The 18026-nt window shown below is 52.5% G+C and overlaps 1 protein-coding gene across 11 annotated transcripts in view; it reads right to left on the reverse strand.

Annotated features, from left to right (window-relative positions):
- Positions 1–6132: 6132 nt before the first annotated feature.
- The window catches only part of MAPKAP1 (MAPK associated protein 1), a 232978-nt gene continuing 221084 nt past the window's right edge, over positions 6133–18026 (reverse strand). For all 11 annotated transcript variants that reach the window (XM_019970850.2, XM_019970851.2, XM_019970845.2 and 8 more), the window contains 2 exons: positions 11280–11377; positions 6133–6683 (listed from right to left, as the gene is read on the reverse strand). In XM_019970850.2, the coding sequence (XP_019826409.1) occupies positions 6558–6683; positions 11280–11377 (224 nt within the window). In that variant the 3' untranslated portion in view covers positions 6133–6557. The remainder of the gene's footprint in view (positions 6684–11279; positions 11378–18026) is intronic.

The raw sequence follows: 18026 nt of genomic DNA on the forward strand, positions 1-18026 counted from the left end.
TGGGCTCTGTGACTTCAGGCCATGGCTGGGTCCTGGTTGCCCTCAGGAGCTCCCCAGCCCCTTCTGGGTGGTGACAGCTGAGCGGCCCAGCAGGCAGTCCCCCACCCCAACTGGGACAGGGCGAGGAATGGGGCTCAGCCTGGCTGAGCTGTGATCCCGAGAGACATTGCCAGCCAGGCCAGGAAATGACCACTTGCTGCCCGGCGGCCACCTCCCAGCTGCCACCCCTCCGGGAGGTCACTCATTGGCAGTTAAAAATCTATTGTGACTTGTCAGAAAAATGAATAAATGGGCACATTATTTTTTCATTCCAGACCTCAGCATCTGTTTGTCTAATCAGGAAGGAGAGTGGGGAAGTCGGCAAGGGCTGCCGTGTGCGTTTTATGTAAGTTTTCCTCTGTCAGAGGAGTTTAAATGGGTAATGAACAGGCCGTGGTGATTTGAAATATAATCCCATTACGCTGACGAGATTACGGGCCTTCGAGACTTCACAAATCACTCTTAGGGCTTTTACAGCAAACACCACCCTGTTGGGATTCTGCGTTTAAGCAGAGGTGTTTGGTGGGAACACAATGTGACAGGCTTAACCCTTTGCATCTCCTGCCTGCCTTTCCAGAGAGCAGGGGCCTCTCCATGAGGCCTCGGGGAAACTTCAGGATCCAGGGTACTTGGGCCGCGTCAGATGGAAGCCCAACAGGGCTGGGGACAGCATGCGGGGTCGGTGGGAGGTGGGGAAACCTCTCCATCACTTTCCAACTGCATGGCCTCAGCTGAGGCTTCTCTTTGCCTCAGTTTCCTCATCTAGAAAATGGGGATTCGGTGGGCCTGAGGCTAGACCCCGGAAATGGTGAATAAAATAGCAGCTAACCTTGGTCGAGAGCCTCATAAGAGGCAGGGGGCGGGCACTGACAAAGTGTGAAATTAGCTTATGTTCATCAGCGTGGGAGGCGTGACTGTGGTCCCACATGTGATTTCAGGGGTAGGTACGGGGAGATTTTTCAGTTTGAACAGTTATGTGTATATGGATTATTTAGTTATTTATTTGGTGGTGTTGGGTCCTAGTTGAAGCACACAGGATCTGTAGTTGTAGCATGTGGGATCTAGTTTCCTGACCAGGGATTGAACCTGGGCCCCCTGCACTGGGAGCCTGGAGTCTTAGCCACTGGACCACCAGGGGAGTCCCAGTTATGTTTTTATTGTAATGTACACCAACATGCATACATGCTGCACATCGAATCCATGACTCCACAGCCATTCTTGTTCAGGATGAGGTTTAAGGTAGAGAAACTTCCCTGGCTTTATTAGGGCTTCCCTAGAATCCATCTGCAATGCGGGAGACCCATGTTCAATTCCTGGGTTGGGAAGATCCCCTGAAGAAGGGAAAGGCTACCCACTCCAGTATTCTGGCCTGGAGAATTCTATGGACTGTTTAGTCCATGGGGTCACAAAGAGTCGGACATGGCTGAGCAACCTTCACTTTAAGATGGAGAAGGCTTCCTTGGTGGCTCAGGCAGTCAAGAATCTGCCTGCAATGCGGGAAACCTGGGATTGATCCCTGGATTGGGAAGATCCCTTGGAGAAGGGTATGGCCACTCCAGTATTCTTGCCTGAGAAATCCCAGGATAGAGGAGCCTGGCACACTACAGTCCATGGGATCTCAAAGAGTTGGACACGACTGAGCAACTAACACTTTAAGGTAGAGAACAGTGTTAGCCTGGATCAGTTTAAAGGGAAAATATTTCACTGCAGATGAGGTGCAATCTTGGGGGGAGGCCTGTGAATGGGCATCTTTGGTGGCAGACATTGCAATTGCTTATAAGCACTTGTGACTCCCCATCCTTGGGTGGTCACATCCCTCTGTCCCCTTGAAGGAGGCAGCCCCAGGTGGCTGATTCTGTTCAATGAAATGTGAGCGAAGGTGGGAAGGGTTGTTTTTGACCCATAGCATCTCATTGTTGCTGCCCTTCTCTAGCCCTTCTGTCCCCTGCCCAGGCTTCAGTGGAAGACCAAGGATGGCGGGACCATACTCTGTTTGACGAGAAATAAGCCTTTGCTGTGTTAAAGCCACTGGGGCCTTTGGGCTGTTGGTGTCACTGTAGCCCAGCCCGTCTGGCCTAGTAAACTCATCCAGTCCTCACAAGACTCCTTTGAAGAAGGCTTTATTGTCCCATTTTACAGAAGAGAAGACTGAGGCTCAAAGAAGTAAAGCAGCTCATCCGAGGACACACTGACCAGGAGACAACTGAAATCTGAGTGCTGTCTGCCTGACCCCAGGGGCTGCTTTCATAGGAGGGCGCTCAGTGAGCGTTCATGTCACGGAATCAGTTGGCAAGGAAGGACAGGAGGGCAGGGCCCCCAAGGCTGGCTCTGGGACTTGGGCAGGGTGCAGGCCTGCAGAGCAGGGCCCCCAGATCCAGCTGTCTGTCCCCAGGGCAGAGGGCTAAAGCCCGGCTCCTGCGTGGCCCCCTTCCAGACACCAAGGAAGCTGGTCTTGGCACTTGTCATGGCAGCTTCTTTGGACTCTGGAACTCCAGGAGGGGACAGCTCGGGCCTGGCCAGGTCCCCTCTCAGGGAGGGCACTGCTGGAGGAGAACGTGGCATCTGGGCAATTGGACTAAGTGAGATGACGGACGCCGACATCGTGTGGCCACTTATCAGGGGTTCACGCACCATGCGCTGGGCACGTGCCATCTCACTGTCTTGCTTCCAGCGCTGCAAGTGGGCGTCTCACCCCACCATACAGACGGGGCACAGAGGACCCAGCCTCGTACCTGGAGGAGCGAGGCTGCGGGGTACAGGACTGGGATTTGGGCCGGGTTTGGGGCCAGGCTGTGGAGCCTGTGACCCAGCCCACACCCGGCCCGTGGTCCCTGCAAGGCTCTGGGGTGAGTGTGCTGCTTGTGCCCAGTGAGGAGGCTCAGCTCACGGGCCCGGGTGTGGGGGCTGGATCTGCCCCCGGCTCTGCCCCCTGAGCCCTCTGACCCCGGCTCTGCCCCCTGACCCCGAGCCAGGAAGCCCCTGCTTTCTCCTTCCTTTCCTGCGGCTTCTCCTGGAAGGAGGCGCACAGCCTAGGAAGCACCAGAGGAGGTGGTGGGAGCCGTGCCAGGAGCTGGGACGGTCCTGCCAGGGCTGCCAGGAGGCCGCGGTGGTCCCTCGGGGCGCCAATGTGGGCAAAGGGAGCAGACCGGGGGCGGGGGGGGGGGGCAGAGGCACTGACCCTCCTCCCCGCCTTGCCTCCTCTCCCGTCTCAGGGCCCCTTCTCTGGCCCCCATGGTGGCGCCATCCTCGCTGTTGAGGAAGCTCAGACGCTGCTGACGCTGGGCCGGGTGGTGAAGCCACCGCGTCTCCTCCCGGGGACACTGGGAAGCAGGGGCTTCCTTCTCCCCTGGGAGCTGCAGCGGCTCAAGAAGCCAACCCTGTCCCGCTCAGCAGGGCTGCCAAGGGGCCTGACGAGATGGCCTGGCCTGGCGCTGTCTGCTGCCCCCCACATCTCATGTCCCCAGGTCCCCAGCCCCCTGTGGATCCCACTGCTCTTCTCTCCACTAGCACCTGCCAGGCCCAGGCTGCTCCCCACGCGGCTCGCACGGTGCTCACTGCGGGGCAGCCTGGGGGTTCACCCGCCATCCCTTGGCCTCACCGGGCTGCGAGCGTCATGATGACCAGGTCAGGTCTCTGCTCCCTTCTATCCTGAGGTCTCCCAGTCCTTCAGCTGGGGAACTGGGGACCCCAGGGGGCAGCTGGCAGGTTCGAGGGACGTGACAGCGGAGGGAAGCCCCTTCCAGTTTTTTAACCCATGGAGAGAAGACTCGGAGGGGTATCAGCGTGGTCTCCACCTAGCTGAGGGGCCTCCCAAGGCAGCGGGGACACTGGTCCCGGGGACCAGGGAGGAGAGGGGTCAGGAGGAGCCGCTGCTCCAGGTGGGGAGAGAGGCCCGGCGTGGGGTGCTGAGGAGTCCTGGGGAGGGGAGACCGAAGAGGCCACCGAGGGCAAGTGCTGACCTGAGGGCAGCGTGCTGTCTGCAGGCCGAGGACCACAGCCTGGGAGGGACCGTCCACTTGCTGCTCCAGGGAGGGGCTGGATGGAGCGCGCTCAGTGAGCCTCAGCTCTTAGGATTCTTGTCCAGACACAGTGCAGCTCCTGCAGGTTGTGCAGGACAGAAACCTCTGGAAGGAAGTCTGGGCTCACTGTGATTCTGAGACATTCAAGACATTCTCTAGAAGGGTCTGCAGGGACCACCTACTCCAGCACCTGCACTAACAGATGAGGAAACTGAGGCCCTAGGAGGCAGCGCCCAGCAGATCTGCAGCCCGTGGCCGTGGAGGGCAGGCCCGGAGTCTCAGGGCACAGCTCCCGTTCATCCGCTTTTGTGTCCTGGATGGAAGGCGAGACCCTTCCGAGCCCCGAGTCCTCATCCCTGGAATAGTGGTGGTGACAGAACCTGCCTGAGGCTGGCTGCAGTCGCCTGGGCCTGTGCATATTCACAAGGGGCCGGCACACAGCCTGCCTGACGATGGGGGCCGCTCAGTAACCCGTGGAGGCCGGGGCTCCAGGGACCACTGCTTGGGCCTGTCAGCCATCCAGACTCGGTAAAGGCCCCGTCCCGAGTCACCATCAGGTTAGTGAGGGGCACCTGGGGCCAGGTCAGGGGACACGCTGGAAGGCGGGGGCAGGGCCTGTTGGGTCACTTGAGTGTAACCCGGGTGTGCCAAGCTGCTTGGTAAAGCCTGGGAGACAGGTAAGAGATGCTCACAGAATTACTTTAAAATCCAGGTGTGGGCTGTGAGAGCAGCAGAGGAAAAACTGAGTTTTACCAGTCTCGGTGGACCTGGGCAGTGGTTTGTGTTTCTCTTAAATTACTCCTTCAAGTGTGTGCTGTGCCAACTGTACGGAGCTGTATTCCATGATACTAGAATGGTGTTGCTTCTGTAATGGAAGGAGGTGATGATTTCAATGTCAGCCTTGAGTGAAGAGGATCATCCTGTCTTGCTCAGGATTAAAGGAGACCCATGGAGCGTTTCAGAGCCGCTTGGTACATCAACTGTCAGCAAACGTCACCACCCAGCGTGATCCATGGTGGTCACCGTTCTTTACCAACATGTGCTCGAGACTTCAAGAATTCAAAGCAATACGCAGAAGAAGGTGTTTATGACTTTTATTTTAATATTGAATATGTCACAAGATTTAATGACCAAATTAGTCATTTATATTTTTCAAAGATATCTAAATATAAAATTGCTAAAAATTCAAATACAGATAGCAAGCTACAAATAATATTTCTTTTGTTTCTGGGGTGGGTAGCAATGGAAGACATTAGAAAAGGATGCTTCTGTTGGCTGAACAAATATCAGAATGAAGGCGGAATTCACTAGGACGCCCCTGTGCAAATGGACCCTCGAATGTCAGAGGCTGTTTCAGCCATGTCGCTTCCTGTACGACAGTTAAAAAAAAATATTTTTGAAATGCAGTTCCTCGGTGAAACCTCGGTCCTGCCACCCTGGCTGGGGACTGAGCGAACGGACGTCACCCTGGGAGGGACCACCGAGGCAGCAGGCTGGCCTGAGAGGTGGGTGTCAGCAGACGCCCGTTCCCTTGCCCCCACCCCCGGGAGTGGGACCTCTGGCAGCAGCTCCCCCACCCCGAGGCCTCCAATGAAGTGAAAGCAGTGGCTTTCCTGCCGCTGAGACCAGGGGGCAGGCATTGTGAAGAGAGAAGAGTCTTCAGAGTCCAGGGCAAGCCCACGTGCGGGTCTGACCGTCGGCTCAAACTCAGCCTGGCTACTGAGGAAACAGCAGCTCGGCGTGACCCCCGTTTCCCCGCGCCCCGAGCTTGACGCGCAGTCCTGCCTTCCTGAAGTCAGAGGTGCTGGAGAAGCTGAGGAGAGAAAGCTTCTGAAGGGGTGGGTGGCGCAGCCCTGGACACACATCACTACGTCCCCTCCCGAACTTCAGTAAGATGCTATCCTCAGAGCAACACGCTCATTTAAACAAATGGCATAGTTAAAACTATTGACTAAACCCTAAACATTTCTTCTGAAAAATCGAGCCATAGCTTTTCCAATCTGCCTGTTCAATATGGGGAGCAGATTTTAAAGAGAATAACATAATCAATCCTGCCCCAAAGAATGGTCCGTCATACCAACCATGATAAAGAGTTTATTAAAAGGAAGAAGAAAAAAAAACAGAAATGTACACTTTTGTTCTTTGCTTGTTTTAGGAAATTTGATCAAGCTGCAAGGACACGTCTGGGCGCAGCTATGTACATCCTCGTGCGGGGCCATCAGGCAGTGAAGATGGCGGGGCCTCTCATGGCTCCGTGCCGTGTCGTCCGGCCCCGGGCACTGCTCGTCGAAGCCGCTGTCACTCAGGCTTCGGTCCCGTGGAAACGTCCCCAGCTCTGTCCGAGGGGGTGCCCCCCCTTCCCCTGGAGCCCACCAGCCCTGTCCCCGTGAGCCGGGAGCCTGGCCCCCCCGAGGACCGCAGGGCACAGGATGGGCGAGAGCCACCTGGCCCAGCAGGCAGCTCTGAGCTCCGGCAGCAGACTGAAGCTGGAGAACGCCGTCACTGCTGCCCTGATTTCTTTTCCTTCTGGAAGCTGAAGCTTGTACGTCTGTTCAGTTTTCTTTGTTTTTGAGCGAAATAGTCAGCCCGGGCAGTGCTTGCTCGCGATTCCAGTATGTAGTTAACCTAGAAAGCAAGAGGACACAGCCCAGTCACTTCCAGCCACCCTCTGCTCACCCAGGACGAGCGAGGGAAGAGCCTGGCCCTGGGCTGGGCAGCCCCTGGGTCCGGTGCTCCCCTGGGTCCGGTGCTCCCCTGAGCACAGAGTCTGGTCATCACCACGACCCTGAAGGGTGGGCTCGAAGCCCACTGCACGATGGGGAACAGGTCTGAAGAAGACATGTGGCTGTGCAGGCCTTTGAGTCTCTGGTGCAGCTTTTCTGATTCCTGAGCCTGAGTTCCCTCCTTACCATGTGCTGCCTCCCAGAACCTCCCTGGTTCTGTCCCCGCCTGCTGTGCGGCCCTGGGCTCACACACAACTTCCCCGAGCCCTGCTTAGCTTGCCTGAAAGACAAGACATCACAGGGATGAAAACCAAACCAAAATAAGGCTCTGTGTTCAGCCTCCCAGCAGTTGGGGTACTTCCAAGCTCAAAAGCGCCCCACTAGCTGTGGCTCATTTGATAAAAAGTAAAGTGAGGCTCAGAGAAGGGGACCGAGATGCCCTGGATTACCAAGAGGTCACGGGCAAAGCTGGCACAGGCACCGTGGGAACCCTGGGCAGGGGCACAGCTGGGCTGCCTCCCAAGTGTCAACCTTGCTGCTACCCCTGAGGTCTCCTGGGCTCTTTTCAGATCCCCCCATGCTGGGTGGCCACTGCCACCATCACCTCTGGCACTGAGTTCCTGTCCTGTCTGAGCCTCGTCCCATGCTTGGCTCACGTTGCAGAGGGAAAATTAAGACTTGGTTCCTGACCCAAGGAGCTCACAGCCTAGTGAGTGACCAACAGAACAAGCGTGACAACAGATACAGAAGGAGCAAAAAGGAACGGGGACAGTAACTAATGGGAACATGTGGGGCAAGGGGATAAAGGAGCTGGGGTTTGAGGGATAAATAGGAGTTTGGGGTGTACAAGGGATAGGGAGAACCAGCATGCATCGAGGCACAACAGTGGGACACAGCAAGGGGGTGTTCACGGCCATTCAGAAGCTGAGGGGCCAGACACAGTGAGGCAGGGAGGAGCCAGGGAAGGGCAGCAGTGCTGTGATCAGACCTGCGCCCGGCGCGAGGGTGAGCCCCTGGCTGGGCAGGGGCACAGGGCAGCAGCAGTGACTGGAGCACTTTTCAAGGATGACCTCATTTAACCCTCACAACAGCATTAGGAGAAGAGGCTGGCAGAGGATGAGGTGGCTGAATGGCATCACCGATTCAATGAACGTGGACCTGGGCAAACTCCAGGAGATGGTGCGGGACAGGGAGGCCTGGCGTGCTGCAGTCCATGGGGCCGCGAAGAGTCGGTCATGACTTAGCGACTAAACAACAACAACGGCCTTAGGAGGAGGTGGCTGCTATTGTTATCCCCACTGTACAGAGGAGAAAACCGAGGCTCAGAATGGTAATGCCGTTTACTTGAGGTTACGGAGCTTGTAAGAGTTTGGGTTAGAACCTGAATCAGTTCTCTGGCTCCCCACCTTCTCAGAGCCCCCCATCCCCTCACCTCCTCAGACTCCCCTTGTCCTACTGCCCCAGCAGCCCTCTGGCTGGGCCTGTCTGTGAACCAACACCGTTTCTCTCCAACCTCAAAGATCTGAAAGTTAAGAAACCTGAATACTCCTGGCTAGAGAACTGAGCCACCCCTTCTGTTGATTCTACATTGGGGGCCACGTGTCCTGCCCCGAGGGGAGAGGCCTCTGCTGATCGAGAAAGAACGGAGGTGCTGGGGGTGGGGAGCAGTTCAGACGGCCTGGCTCGTGTGGGGCTGGGGCTCTGTCACGGCATCCCCTCCAAACTTTCTGCTCTGATAGTCGCCAGCAGCAGGCGTTAAGGGCTGGTGTCTGAGTACAGAAGGCTTGACACGCTCGGCCCGCTGCCTCGCCAAGTTACCAGCTGAGAGCAATAAATCATGAGGCCGGCAGGGCCGGGTGATGACGTGGGACACCACAGACGATGCATGGAAAGAAGGGGCTTTATCATGCTTAATAAGAGCAATCTTTGGATTCAGTTGTTTGCACAATCAGCCAGCCTACTGTTTTCAGTGTATTTTTGGCACATGTAACTTGACAAGAGCATTTAAAAATGATCCTTAACAGGCCAAGTATTTCCTAAATTTATTATCTTCAATGCTTTGTGATAATCACATAGATAATTTTAATGGAAGATTAATGTAATAATCAAAAGATAAAAACGCCCTTTGGTCTGCCATTAGCTGGTTAATATGCTGTGGCTTAAAACTTGCACAATTTTATGCACTATAGAGTGTTTCACTTTCAATGCATTTTACAGCTTAAGGCATAAAAATATAGGGAGTTTTCATGGTCAATAAAATCACAGCCTCCATCACTCGATCATGAGAAGAACCCAACCTGAAGAGACCAATGATTCCTCTGAGATTCATCTCGAAGCCTGCAGAATTAGGGACCACACGTGGCTTAGCTCAACTCTATCTCAGGTGGGGTGGGGGTGGGGGAGTCTGGGACTGCTCAGCTGTGCGCTACCTCTGTGCACTCTGGAGCCTTGGGCCTCTATATTTTCATCTATAAAGTGGGGGTAATAGTGTCCACAGGCTTCCCAGGTGGCACAGTGGTAAAGAATCCACCTGCCAATGCAGGAGACACAAGAGACACAGGTTCGATCCCTGGGTCAGGACGATCCCCTGGAGTAGGAAATGGCAACCCACTCCAGTATTTTTGTTTGGGAAACCCCATGGACAGAGAAGCCTGGCGGGTTAGAGTGCATGAGGCTGCAAAGAGTCCGACACAACTGAGCTCACACACATACACAATAATGTCTACATGGGGCAGGGCAGTTGTGAGAATGAAATGAGATCATGTACATCAAAGGTCTTGTAGACAGTTGGTGCTCAATAAATGGGTCCCATGGGGAAAAAGACAATGAGATAAAAATAATTTGATGGCAAGTTGCCTATTTGTAATGGTCTGACATCAGCCTCTCATCCTTGTTTCCTCCTTTCAGTTTCAGTCTAAAGCTCTTGTTTTCTGTGAAACTCCTTAATTCTAGAACCACCACATACACTACTGGTGTCTATGACCAACTTGAGAAGAACTCTGACGGAAGCATTTCCACCAAGTGGGGCCACAGTCACTGAGTATCGGTGCAAAGCCCCACGAAAACACTGGCAGTGGCAGATCAGGATAAGTATTTAAATTGCTTTAGAAATCAGAGATTGGAAATGTGAAATTTAATCTTCCATCAGGATCGCGACCATTAGCTTCTCTAAGTAAATCAGGCTGGGACTCTCCTGGAGACTCGAGCACGATGCAATATTTCTACAAGCATTTTCATATGAAAACAGACAATTTAGGGAAGGCGCTAGGCCTCGGGGATTTTGCAGAAAAGCATCTGCTTCCAGGGAGCATTTGGTCCTGGAAAATGATTTCTCTGCACTTGTTCTTCCGCAGTCTCGCACTGAAGTCATAAACCTGTGTTTCTGTCATCAATCTGCTGTTGTGAAAATTATTTTGATGTCAAATACAGGATTATAATTTTACTAGAATCCTTCTCAAGTCTTGAATATTTTAATGTTGGCTATAAAAAAAAAGGCCAGCCCTGACGGGGTAATGGGAGTATTTCTCTACCTGGCCCCTGAGTGTGGTATGAGCTCCCTGGGTGGCCTGGGGACGTGGGCAGGTAACTCTTAGATCACTGGTTTCAAGCACTCCAGGCAGGCACCGCCCGCTGGCTATTCTGATGGGCTCTGACCTGGGGTAGTCTACAAATCCTCTGCTTTCCATCCAACTGGTTACAATACTCTTGTCTCGGCTCTAAATTCTCCTCCTGGCAGCTTTATCCTTTTAATTCTCATCTACCACTTTTGAAAATCTTTTGTAAACTCAAAATGTTTCTGTGAAACAATTCATTTCACCGAAATCTCCTGTTTAAATTCCTGAATGCCATGCACACCTGGGGCCTTAGGAGCACAGGTTCTAGAATCCCCCAGACCTGGGGTCAGGCTGCGGTTCTGCCAAGTCCCAATCCTGGCTGAGTGTTTTCCCCTGAGCCTCGGTTTTCATCTAGGGAATGGGAATGATTTTATATCACTACCTCACCGAGGTGTGAAGGCTCCTTGAGAGGGGACAGGTCAAGTGCCTGGCTCAGATCCTGCACTTTGGACCCTTCAGTAGATCTTAGTACTTGTACTACTATTATTAATACTTGATGATGTCTACTCTTAAAAGGAAAATGAATGATCACTTAGCTAGGTAGGCTCACCGCATCTCATTTAATATTCTCTCTAGCAGCCCTTTGGTGGGGTGGAGCAGGGTAGCTAACATGATCCCCATTTTACAGGAGGAGAAACAGAGGCCCAGAGAGGTGATATGACTGGCCAGAGTCACACACTGGAGGGGTGGGAGCCCCTCAGCGCAGAGCAGCTGACTTACGATGTGGCCCAGGCCTGGGTGCGCAACAGCCGGGTGACCTGTAGCCAGCGCAGCGTCTCTGCAGAACTGGCCCGGGAGCCTCATCAGTGCTGTGGGACGGGGGTGCAAGGGGGGGAGCGTGCAGCCCTGCACACCCCGGGCCTGGGCCAAGAAGGAACACTCACCTTGAGCACGATTTCATTGACGGTAGCGGCGTCAGATTCGAAGTAGAGGTGTTTATAGTCGTGATTGCTTAGATACGTGAGTTTAAATATTGCGTGACCTGCAGGGAGAGAGAACAGGTGGAGTGAGGGGCTCTGGCAGATCACCTCGGGGGCGGCCCCCCAGATTCTCCTTTCATTGTCCAGTTCCTGGGACAGCAGGTGGAGGCTGCCCAGCAGCCACTCTTCCTGGAGCGGTTCACCTCGTCATCAGAGGCTGAGGGGTGGGGGGAGAGTCAGGTCCCGCTCCATGGAGAGAGGGTGGGTGCAAGGTTCTATGGAACTACTCCCACACGATCATCACATGGAAATGGTGGTATTTTTTAAGGCAGAAGGCCAATTAACTCCAAATTATTCCTCTAAAAATAAAATAACTGTGCTTAAAGTCAAATAAATGAGCAACAGGAAGGGGAAAGGCCGATAGTAACGCGATTACGAGGGTCTCCAGGGCCGGCTCCTGAGGGCGGGGAGTCCGGGTCGTGTGACCCCTCCCGTGTGGAGGCTGCTCCCAAGGCCTCTGGTCATTTCCTGGGAGGATGGGTGGGCTGGAGGTAGAGGAGCACACAGAGAAGCTGCTCTGAAAGCTGCCGCCTCACACAGCAGACTGACCTTGGGAGGCCGGATCCTCTGAACACTCGAACCCCCAGAGATCTGAATTCTTCCGCACCCCTTTCCTACCACCCTCAGGGTAACCCTGTCATTGCTGGGACTGCTTCCTGGTCTGGCCTCATCGCACTCCAACACCCTCTGGTGCCACAGACCAGCCCGGGGCACCGCACACACCCACCTGTCCACACCGGGGATGTCCTCGCTTGTTAACTTGTCTCTAAAAGACTTGCCCATGCTGGCCCTCCAGCTCAACCCGCACCTCCATGGGACACATTCCTAGACGTCTTCCCACACAGTGCTCGGCCGTCAGAGAAGCCCGCCTATGTGTCACACCACCTGCAGCCGTGTCCACACCCCCGTGGCTGTCCTTGGGGCCAGACGTGCCAATCAGATTCCCTCCTCCAGGCGCCTGCCTGTGTCAGCCCCACGTGACACTCTCCCTGGCCATCAGGGCATGCTGTCCTTGGGTTCTGGGAGACCCCTGTGGCCCTCCCAGAAAGTCCTCTTTCTCCTTGAGCTGTTCTGAAGTGGGTTTCCGCTTCTGGCAACCAAAGGAGCATTGCTCCAGAGAGATGTGCAGTCACAGCTCAGCAAACATTCCCAGACCAAGGGGCAGCTGGTGACACCTCGGTCCCAGAGGCCTCCTGCTAACCAGCCTCAGAAACAACGCTCCCCCCGTCTGCTCTGCAGACTTTGGTGCTCCTGAGACTAAGATTCAGCATATCCTATTAGGCGTTCTCATCCGTTGTCCTTTTAATTGAAGCAGTGGCTGGTCATAGTTATTAATTAATAATATATCACCCATATTACTGTAAGTTCACCTCTTTCCCGGAGAAACCTTCTTGGAAACTTTATTTACAGTAGCTAATTCTTCAGATCTCCCCAAATAAACTGATATATGCTGAATGTCTGGGGCCAGAAAAGTGAAAGTGCCGGTATTTTATCCTGGAAACATCACGGTGATATACTCACTGTGACTATAAATTCAATATTGAAAAACCTAGCTAATAATTTCTGAAAAACCTCGCTTTCGGTCACTTGACAAATGTAGCCTGGTTCTCAATCGTGGTACTGAAATGTTAGAATTCTTAGCTGAAAGTTCATCATTTTGTGAATGTATAAATTACCTGTTTCTGAGAAGTGGATCTCATGTTAAGAGGGTGTATCTGTATGTCAGGGTGCGCGCGTGTGTATTCCTGATCTCACAGGATTCAGCTCGGAACCATCTGAGTCTCGGTGGTGATACGGCCATGTTAGAACAATGCGGATCTCTCTGATGGCCATGCTGTGACCGAGCAGAGATGTCTATGAAGGTCACAGGGCTGTGAAGGACAAACAGAGACGCCCCCTCCAGGAGGCCTTGCTGCTGACACCTGGCCATGACAGACACAGACTCCAGTGCCTGGGGCTGCAAAGAACCAGAAGGTCTTAGGGAGACCCGTGGACCCGGAGCTTCGGGGTTCACTGACCACTCTGATAAGTGATCTCACGGACTGTCTATCCCACCTGCTCCCACTCGTCACTGACAAAACAAAACCAACACCTCCAGTCACTAGAGCGTGTTTTGCCTGAACAACTGAGACACCATTAAAAACCTGTCTGGCAGGCGCTCTTCAGGAAGAGCCAGACCCACACACGGCACATGTGACACTCGGTCTGCAGGGGCCTCGGGCCTCTGATGGAAGCCTCCACACTGTCCCCTGGGATCATATGGGCTCACGGAAAGAGGCCTGTGGTTCACCTACACACCAGTCACAGGGCAAAAGCAAACTATCGTCCCATGGCAAGTCTCTGGGACGGGAGCATATTTGGGTCAGGAGGCTACAAACGTGCTGAGATCGGAGGCTGTGAGCGTCCCTTGTCTGTCCCCAGTGCTCTTTCCAGACCCCCAAGGAAGAGGGAAGCAAGCGGGAGTGATGAAGAGTGCACCCCACATGGCTGAAGCCTCGGACTTTCCGGGAAAACATTCCCATCACCGAGGGAGGAGGATACAGAGAACGCTATCTGGGGAGCCTGCATCAGAATTCAAGTCGGCCCTCAAGGGACTCTTACAGAGCCAACAACTGCGTTAGGGGGTTGGGGGACATCCCCGCAGACAGCCCCTTCCTGCTCAGTGGGAGGACTCGGGAGGCGGCGAGCTCGAGTTAACCTGGAATCACGCTGTCAGCCCTGTTGGAGCCCTGGAGCATGTGGTCGAGGCGTTCCATGAGAGTTTTCACTCTGCGGCTCTTCCCCTTGCTCCAGGGATCCCTGTGCTGCTGGGTGGCCAGAAGGGCAGGTTGACTCACTCAGATCCTGCCAGGAGCACAGGCGAGTGCCCGGGCCAGAGGGATGGACACCAGGAACACTGAGAGACAAGGACGATGAGCAGGATGAGGAAGGGGATCACAGGGAGATGGCAGGGAGACCCCAGGGGAGCGGGCTGGCCTGGAGGCAGAAGGGCCATCAGAGGCAGTTTCCTACAGAAGCTGACGCCTGTCTGAGTCGTCCTAGAGGAGGAAGGGGGGTCAGCTGGGTAGAGGTGGAGTGGAGAAGGATTTAACAGGGTAAGGACAGAGCAACCTACAGGACAAAAGGCAGCAGGCCTTCCAGATGGCGCTCCGAGCAGTGGACAGGCAGGAGGTGATGGGACACAGGGCAGACTGAAGGGCTGGGGAGGGAGCCACTAGTGGGCTCTAAGTTGGGCAGTAAATGGTCAAATTGTGCTTTGGGGCATTCACCCTGACTCCCCAGGGCCTAGAGGCTGGGGGACCAACTGCCACAGTCCTCTAGGTAGGAGCATACTCACTCGGTTTTGAGCTGGACGGGGGCAAAAAGGATGCCGAGAAAGGGATCAACTTGAGAACCGTAGAGAAGGAACTGTGGCAGGACTTGGAAATGCTTTTACAATAGAATAGTTAATAAGCAGAATTCACACTTGTATAATTTCACCCAATCCAAAGCCCACAGATTAAAGTGAAACAAGTTAACTGACCTAGTTCTGGAAATGAATCTATCAGTAACCATGAGCAGTTTATGCTGCGTGGTAAATTTCCACCAGTGCTGTCTGGGTAGATGGAATCACTGGCATTTCAACACCGACTGAACAGAACAGAGACACAAAGTGACAGAAGTCTGTTACCAAACCCTCCTCAGCCTCGGGCGGCTCGAGGCTCACCTCAGGTAAATGGGCAAGAGGGCTCAAGTGCCCTCCTCGGCTGCAGCCTTCCATGTCCTGGGATGTGACAGGGAACAAGAGGCGGGCAGGTTACTCTTGGAAACTCAACGAAAATGAGCAGCTCTCACAGGGAAGGAATGAGCCATAGGGGCAAACTGTACACACGCCAGCTGAGGAAGAATGATGGTGTTACACGGTTATTTCCTTTACTGTGGTTTGCAGATACTGCATTTTTTTTTTTTTTTAAACAAATTGAAGGTTTGTGGCAACCGAGCACTGTCATGATGGTGAGCATTTTTCAACAATAAAGTATCTTAAAATTAAGGTATATAAATTATTTTCTTAGACATAGTGTTACTATTGCACACTTAACAGACTACATATAGTGTAGATATAACTTTTATATGCATTGCGGAACCCCCCAAAATGTGCGTGACTTGCTTTTGACTTGCTTTACTATGGTTGGCCTGGAACCCAATTTGCAACGCCTCTGAGGCATGCCTGGGTATCAGTAATGCCGTAAAAGAGAACACAAAGCCTGATATTCAATTAGTCCAAAAGATTTTGCTTGGGTTGTTAAATTGTTTGGAAATTAAAGCATAACAAAAGCCTGGGATGCAGAGGGGGAAAATGTGAGCGCTGGGCAGAGACTTGGGAAGAAACCCAGGTGTGCTGAGTTGCAGTGCTGAGACCGCGGGAGGCACTGCCCCCAGAGCCCAGGTCTGCCTGGGAGGAGCACCCGTGACACCTCACATGGTGCTCAGATGCAGTGGGCGCTCAAGGCGGGTAGTGACCATCATTGTTACAACTGTGATGGAACTGGTATTTGAAGCTAAAATCCTCATTATTTTGAAGATCTGGTTTTTAATTGGGCCTTCTTTGAGCAGACTTGCTTTCAGAGCTGTAGGAATAAAAATGCAATATAATGGAATATAAAATGAAGTATCCAATCCCTGGCCGCATATCCAGATTTGCTCAGGGCACTGAAACTATATGTCTGCTTCTGAATATTGAAATGAAAGTCTGGATATGTGAAAATGTATTTACATTTACGTATTTTTTTTTTTCCAAAGGAAAACAGAGAAGATGGAACGTAACACTGAACAGAAACTAATTAGCAGCACAGATGTCAGAAACCGAGATCTTTGAGCTTTTGTGCTGTAATTTATCATCGGCATTATGAGTTTTAACTTAAACAAAAGGCTGTGTTGAAAAACAGGTTCTTCTGGTCAATGGAGGGGAGTGGCCATTCAGAAAAAGCTGCTGTTGTCACAGATGGGACAGCTGAAGCAGAGGGCCAGCAGTTTATACACTCCTGCTGAAAGAAGGGCCCCAGATCTCCACTGCCAAGGGACCTGAGATTGTGGTTTGAGAGGAGGCTCCCTTCTAAACGACCTGTGGGCACTGACTGTGGCCGTCAATGACGGGTCAGAGTGGGACTTCCAAATCGAGTCGGCAGCCCACCTGTGTCCAAAACCCTCCAGGGGCCATCGCTTGCCAGGAAAGCCAAAAGTAAATTTGAATTTTTTTTCTTTTTAAATTAAAAAATATAAAATATATTTTAAAATCATGAGACGTTGAGAAGACAGAGGAAAAACTTCCACCCTTGACCTCCATAATACAAACACCGGCACAGTGACAGGCAAGATCTCTTTTCCAATCATCCTCATGTCTGTTTCTACACAATTGTAGTCAGACGGTATACCAGAATTGGGGGATAATTTCTGCTGTTAACATTTTATGATAGCCTTTTCCTTGTTGACATCATCTCCACAACCATATGTTTCAGTGGCTGCCTTTTATTCCATTAAGTAGGTATGTGCCATGGCTCATGCTACCATCTTTGTGCTGGGCATTTAAGTTACTTACAATATTGACAGTATTATAGGTAAGGCTATGAAGGACATCTCTGCCCTCCTGGATTGTTTCTGAATTCCTTTACATCAGACACAGATACTTTTAAGAAGTGGGTTTTCAGGGTCTGACCTTTTCTGGTCCCTCAGGCCTAGAAGTGGGTGGAAAGCTCTCATTGGATTTTTTGAGGGAAACGGATGGCCTGGGATGCTTTGGTCTCTGGGCTGAAAACCCTCCACTGCAAGTAGCATGCCCAGCTGCCCATACGAGCTTCAGTTCAGTTTAATTGAACCCACAAGGGTGGTGCTCCTTTCCGAGCCCCCTATAGTGGCAGAGGCCCCAGTAACTGGAATGAGCTCCTTGACCTCTGGAGCAGGACAGAGTGATCCACTTACACTTTTGCCTGAGTTATTCACCGCCCCCCCCCACCCCTTTGGCTCGCTCCTGTAATCATAATTAAAGCTGATTATAAAAACTCCCATGGCAATGATATTTCCCTCCTTCCTCTAATTTACTGAAAACACTCTTGCTAAGGTCACTACGACCTCTATGAGAGATCCAGTTGATAATTCTTGGCTTCTATTTTGCTTGGCTCCTCAACTGTATCTGATACTTCTCTTGAAGTCCTCTCTTCCCATGAAGCCACAGTCAATTGATTCTTCAGCTGACTTCTCCAGTCAATCCGTTTCTTATATTCCTTTGTGGCCGTCTTGTCCTTCCTCTCTCTCTTAAATGATGGTCTTCCCCAATGTCCTGTCCTTGACTCTCATCACTTCTAATTCCATTTCTCCTCTGTCAGGTTTGCTCATCGGGTTTTAATTACTACCCAGATGTTGATGGTGCTTTCCAGGTGCTGTTAGTGGTAAAGAACCCGCCTGCCAATACAGGATACATAAGAGATGTGGGTTCGATCCTTGGGTCGGAAAGATCCCCTGGAGGAGGGCATGGCAATCCATTTTAGTATTCTTGCCTGGAGAATCCCATGCACAGAGGAGCCTGGTGGACTACAACTCTCCAGTGTTTCTTTTCCTACTGTATTCAGAATAAAGTCCAAGCTTCTTAGATGATTTTTGAGACCCTAGATTCAGTTC

Source organism: Bos indicus, chromosome 11 (assembly GCF_029378745.1).
Source record: "Bos indicus isolate NIAB-ARS_2022 breed Sahiwal x Tharparkar chromosome 11, NIAB-ARS_B.indTharparkar_mat_pri_1.0, whole genome shotgun sequence".
Lineage (NCBI taxonomy): Eukaryota > Metazoa > Chordata > Mammalia > Artiodactyla > Bovidae > Bos > Bos indicus.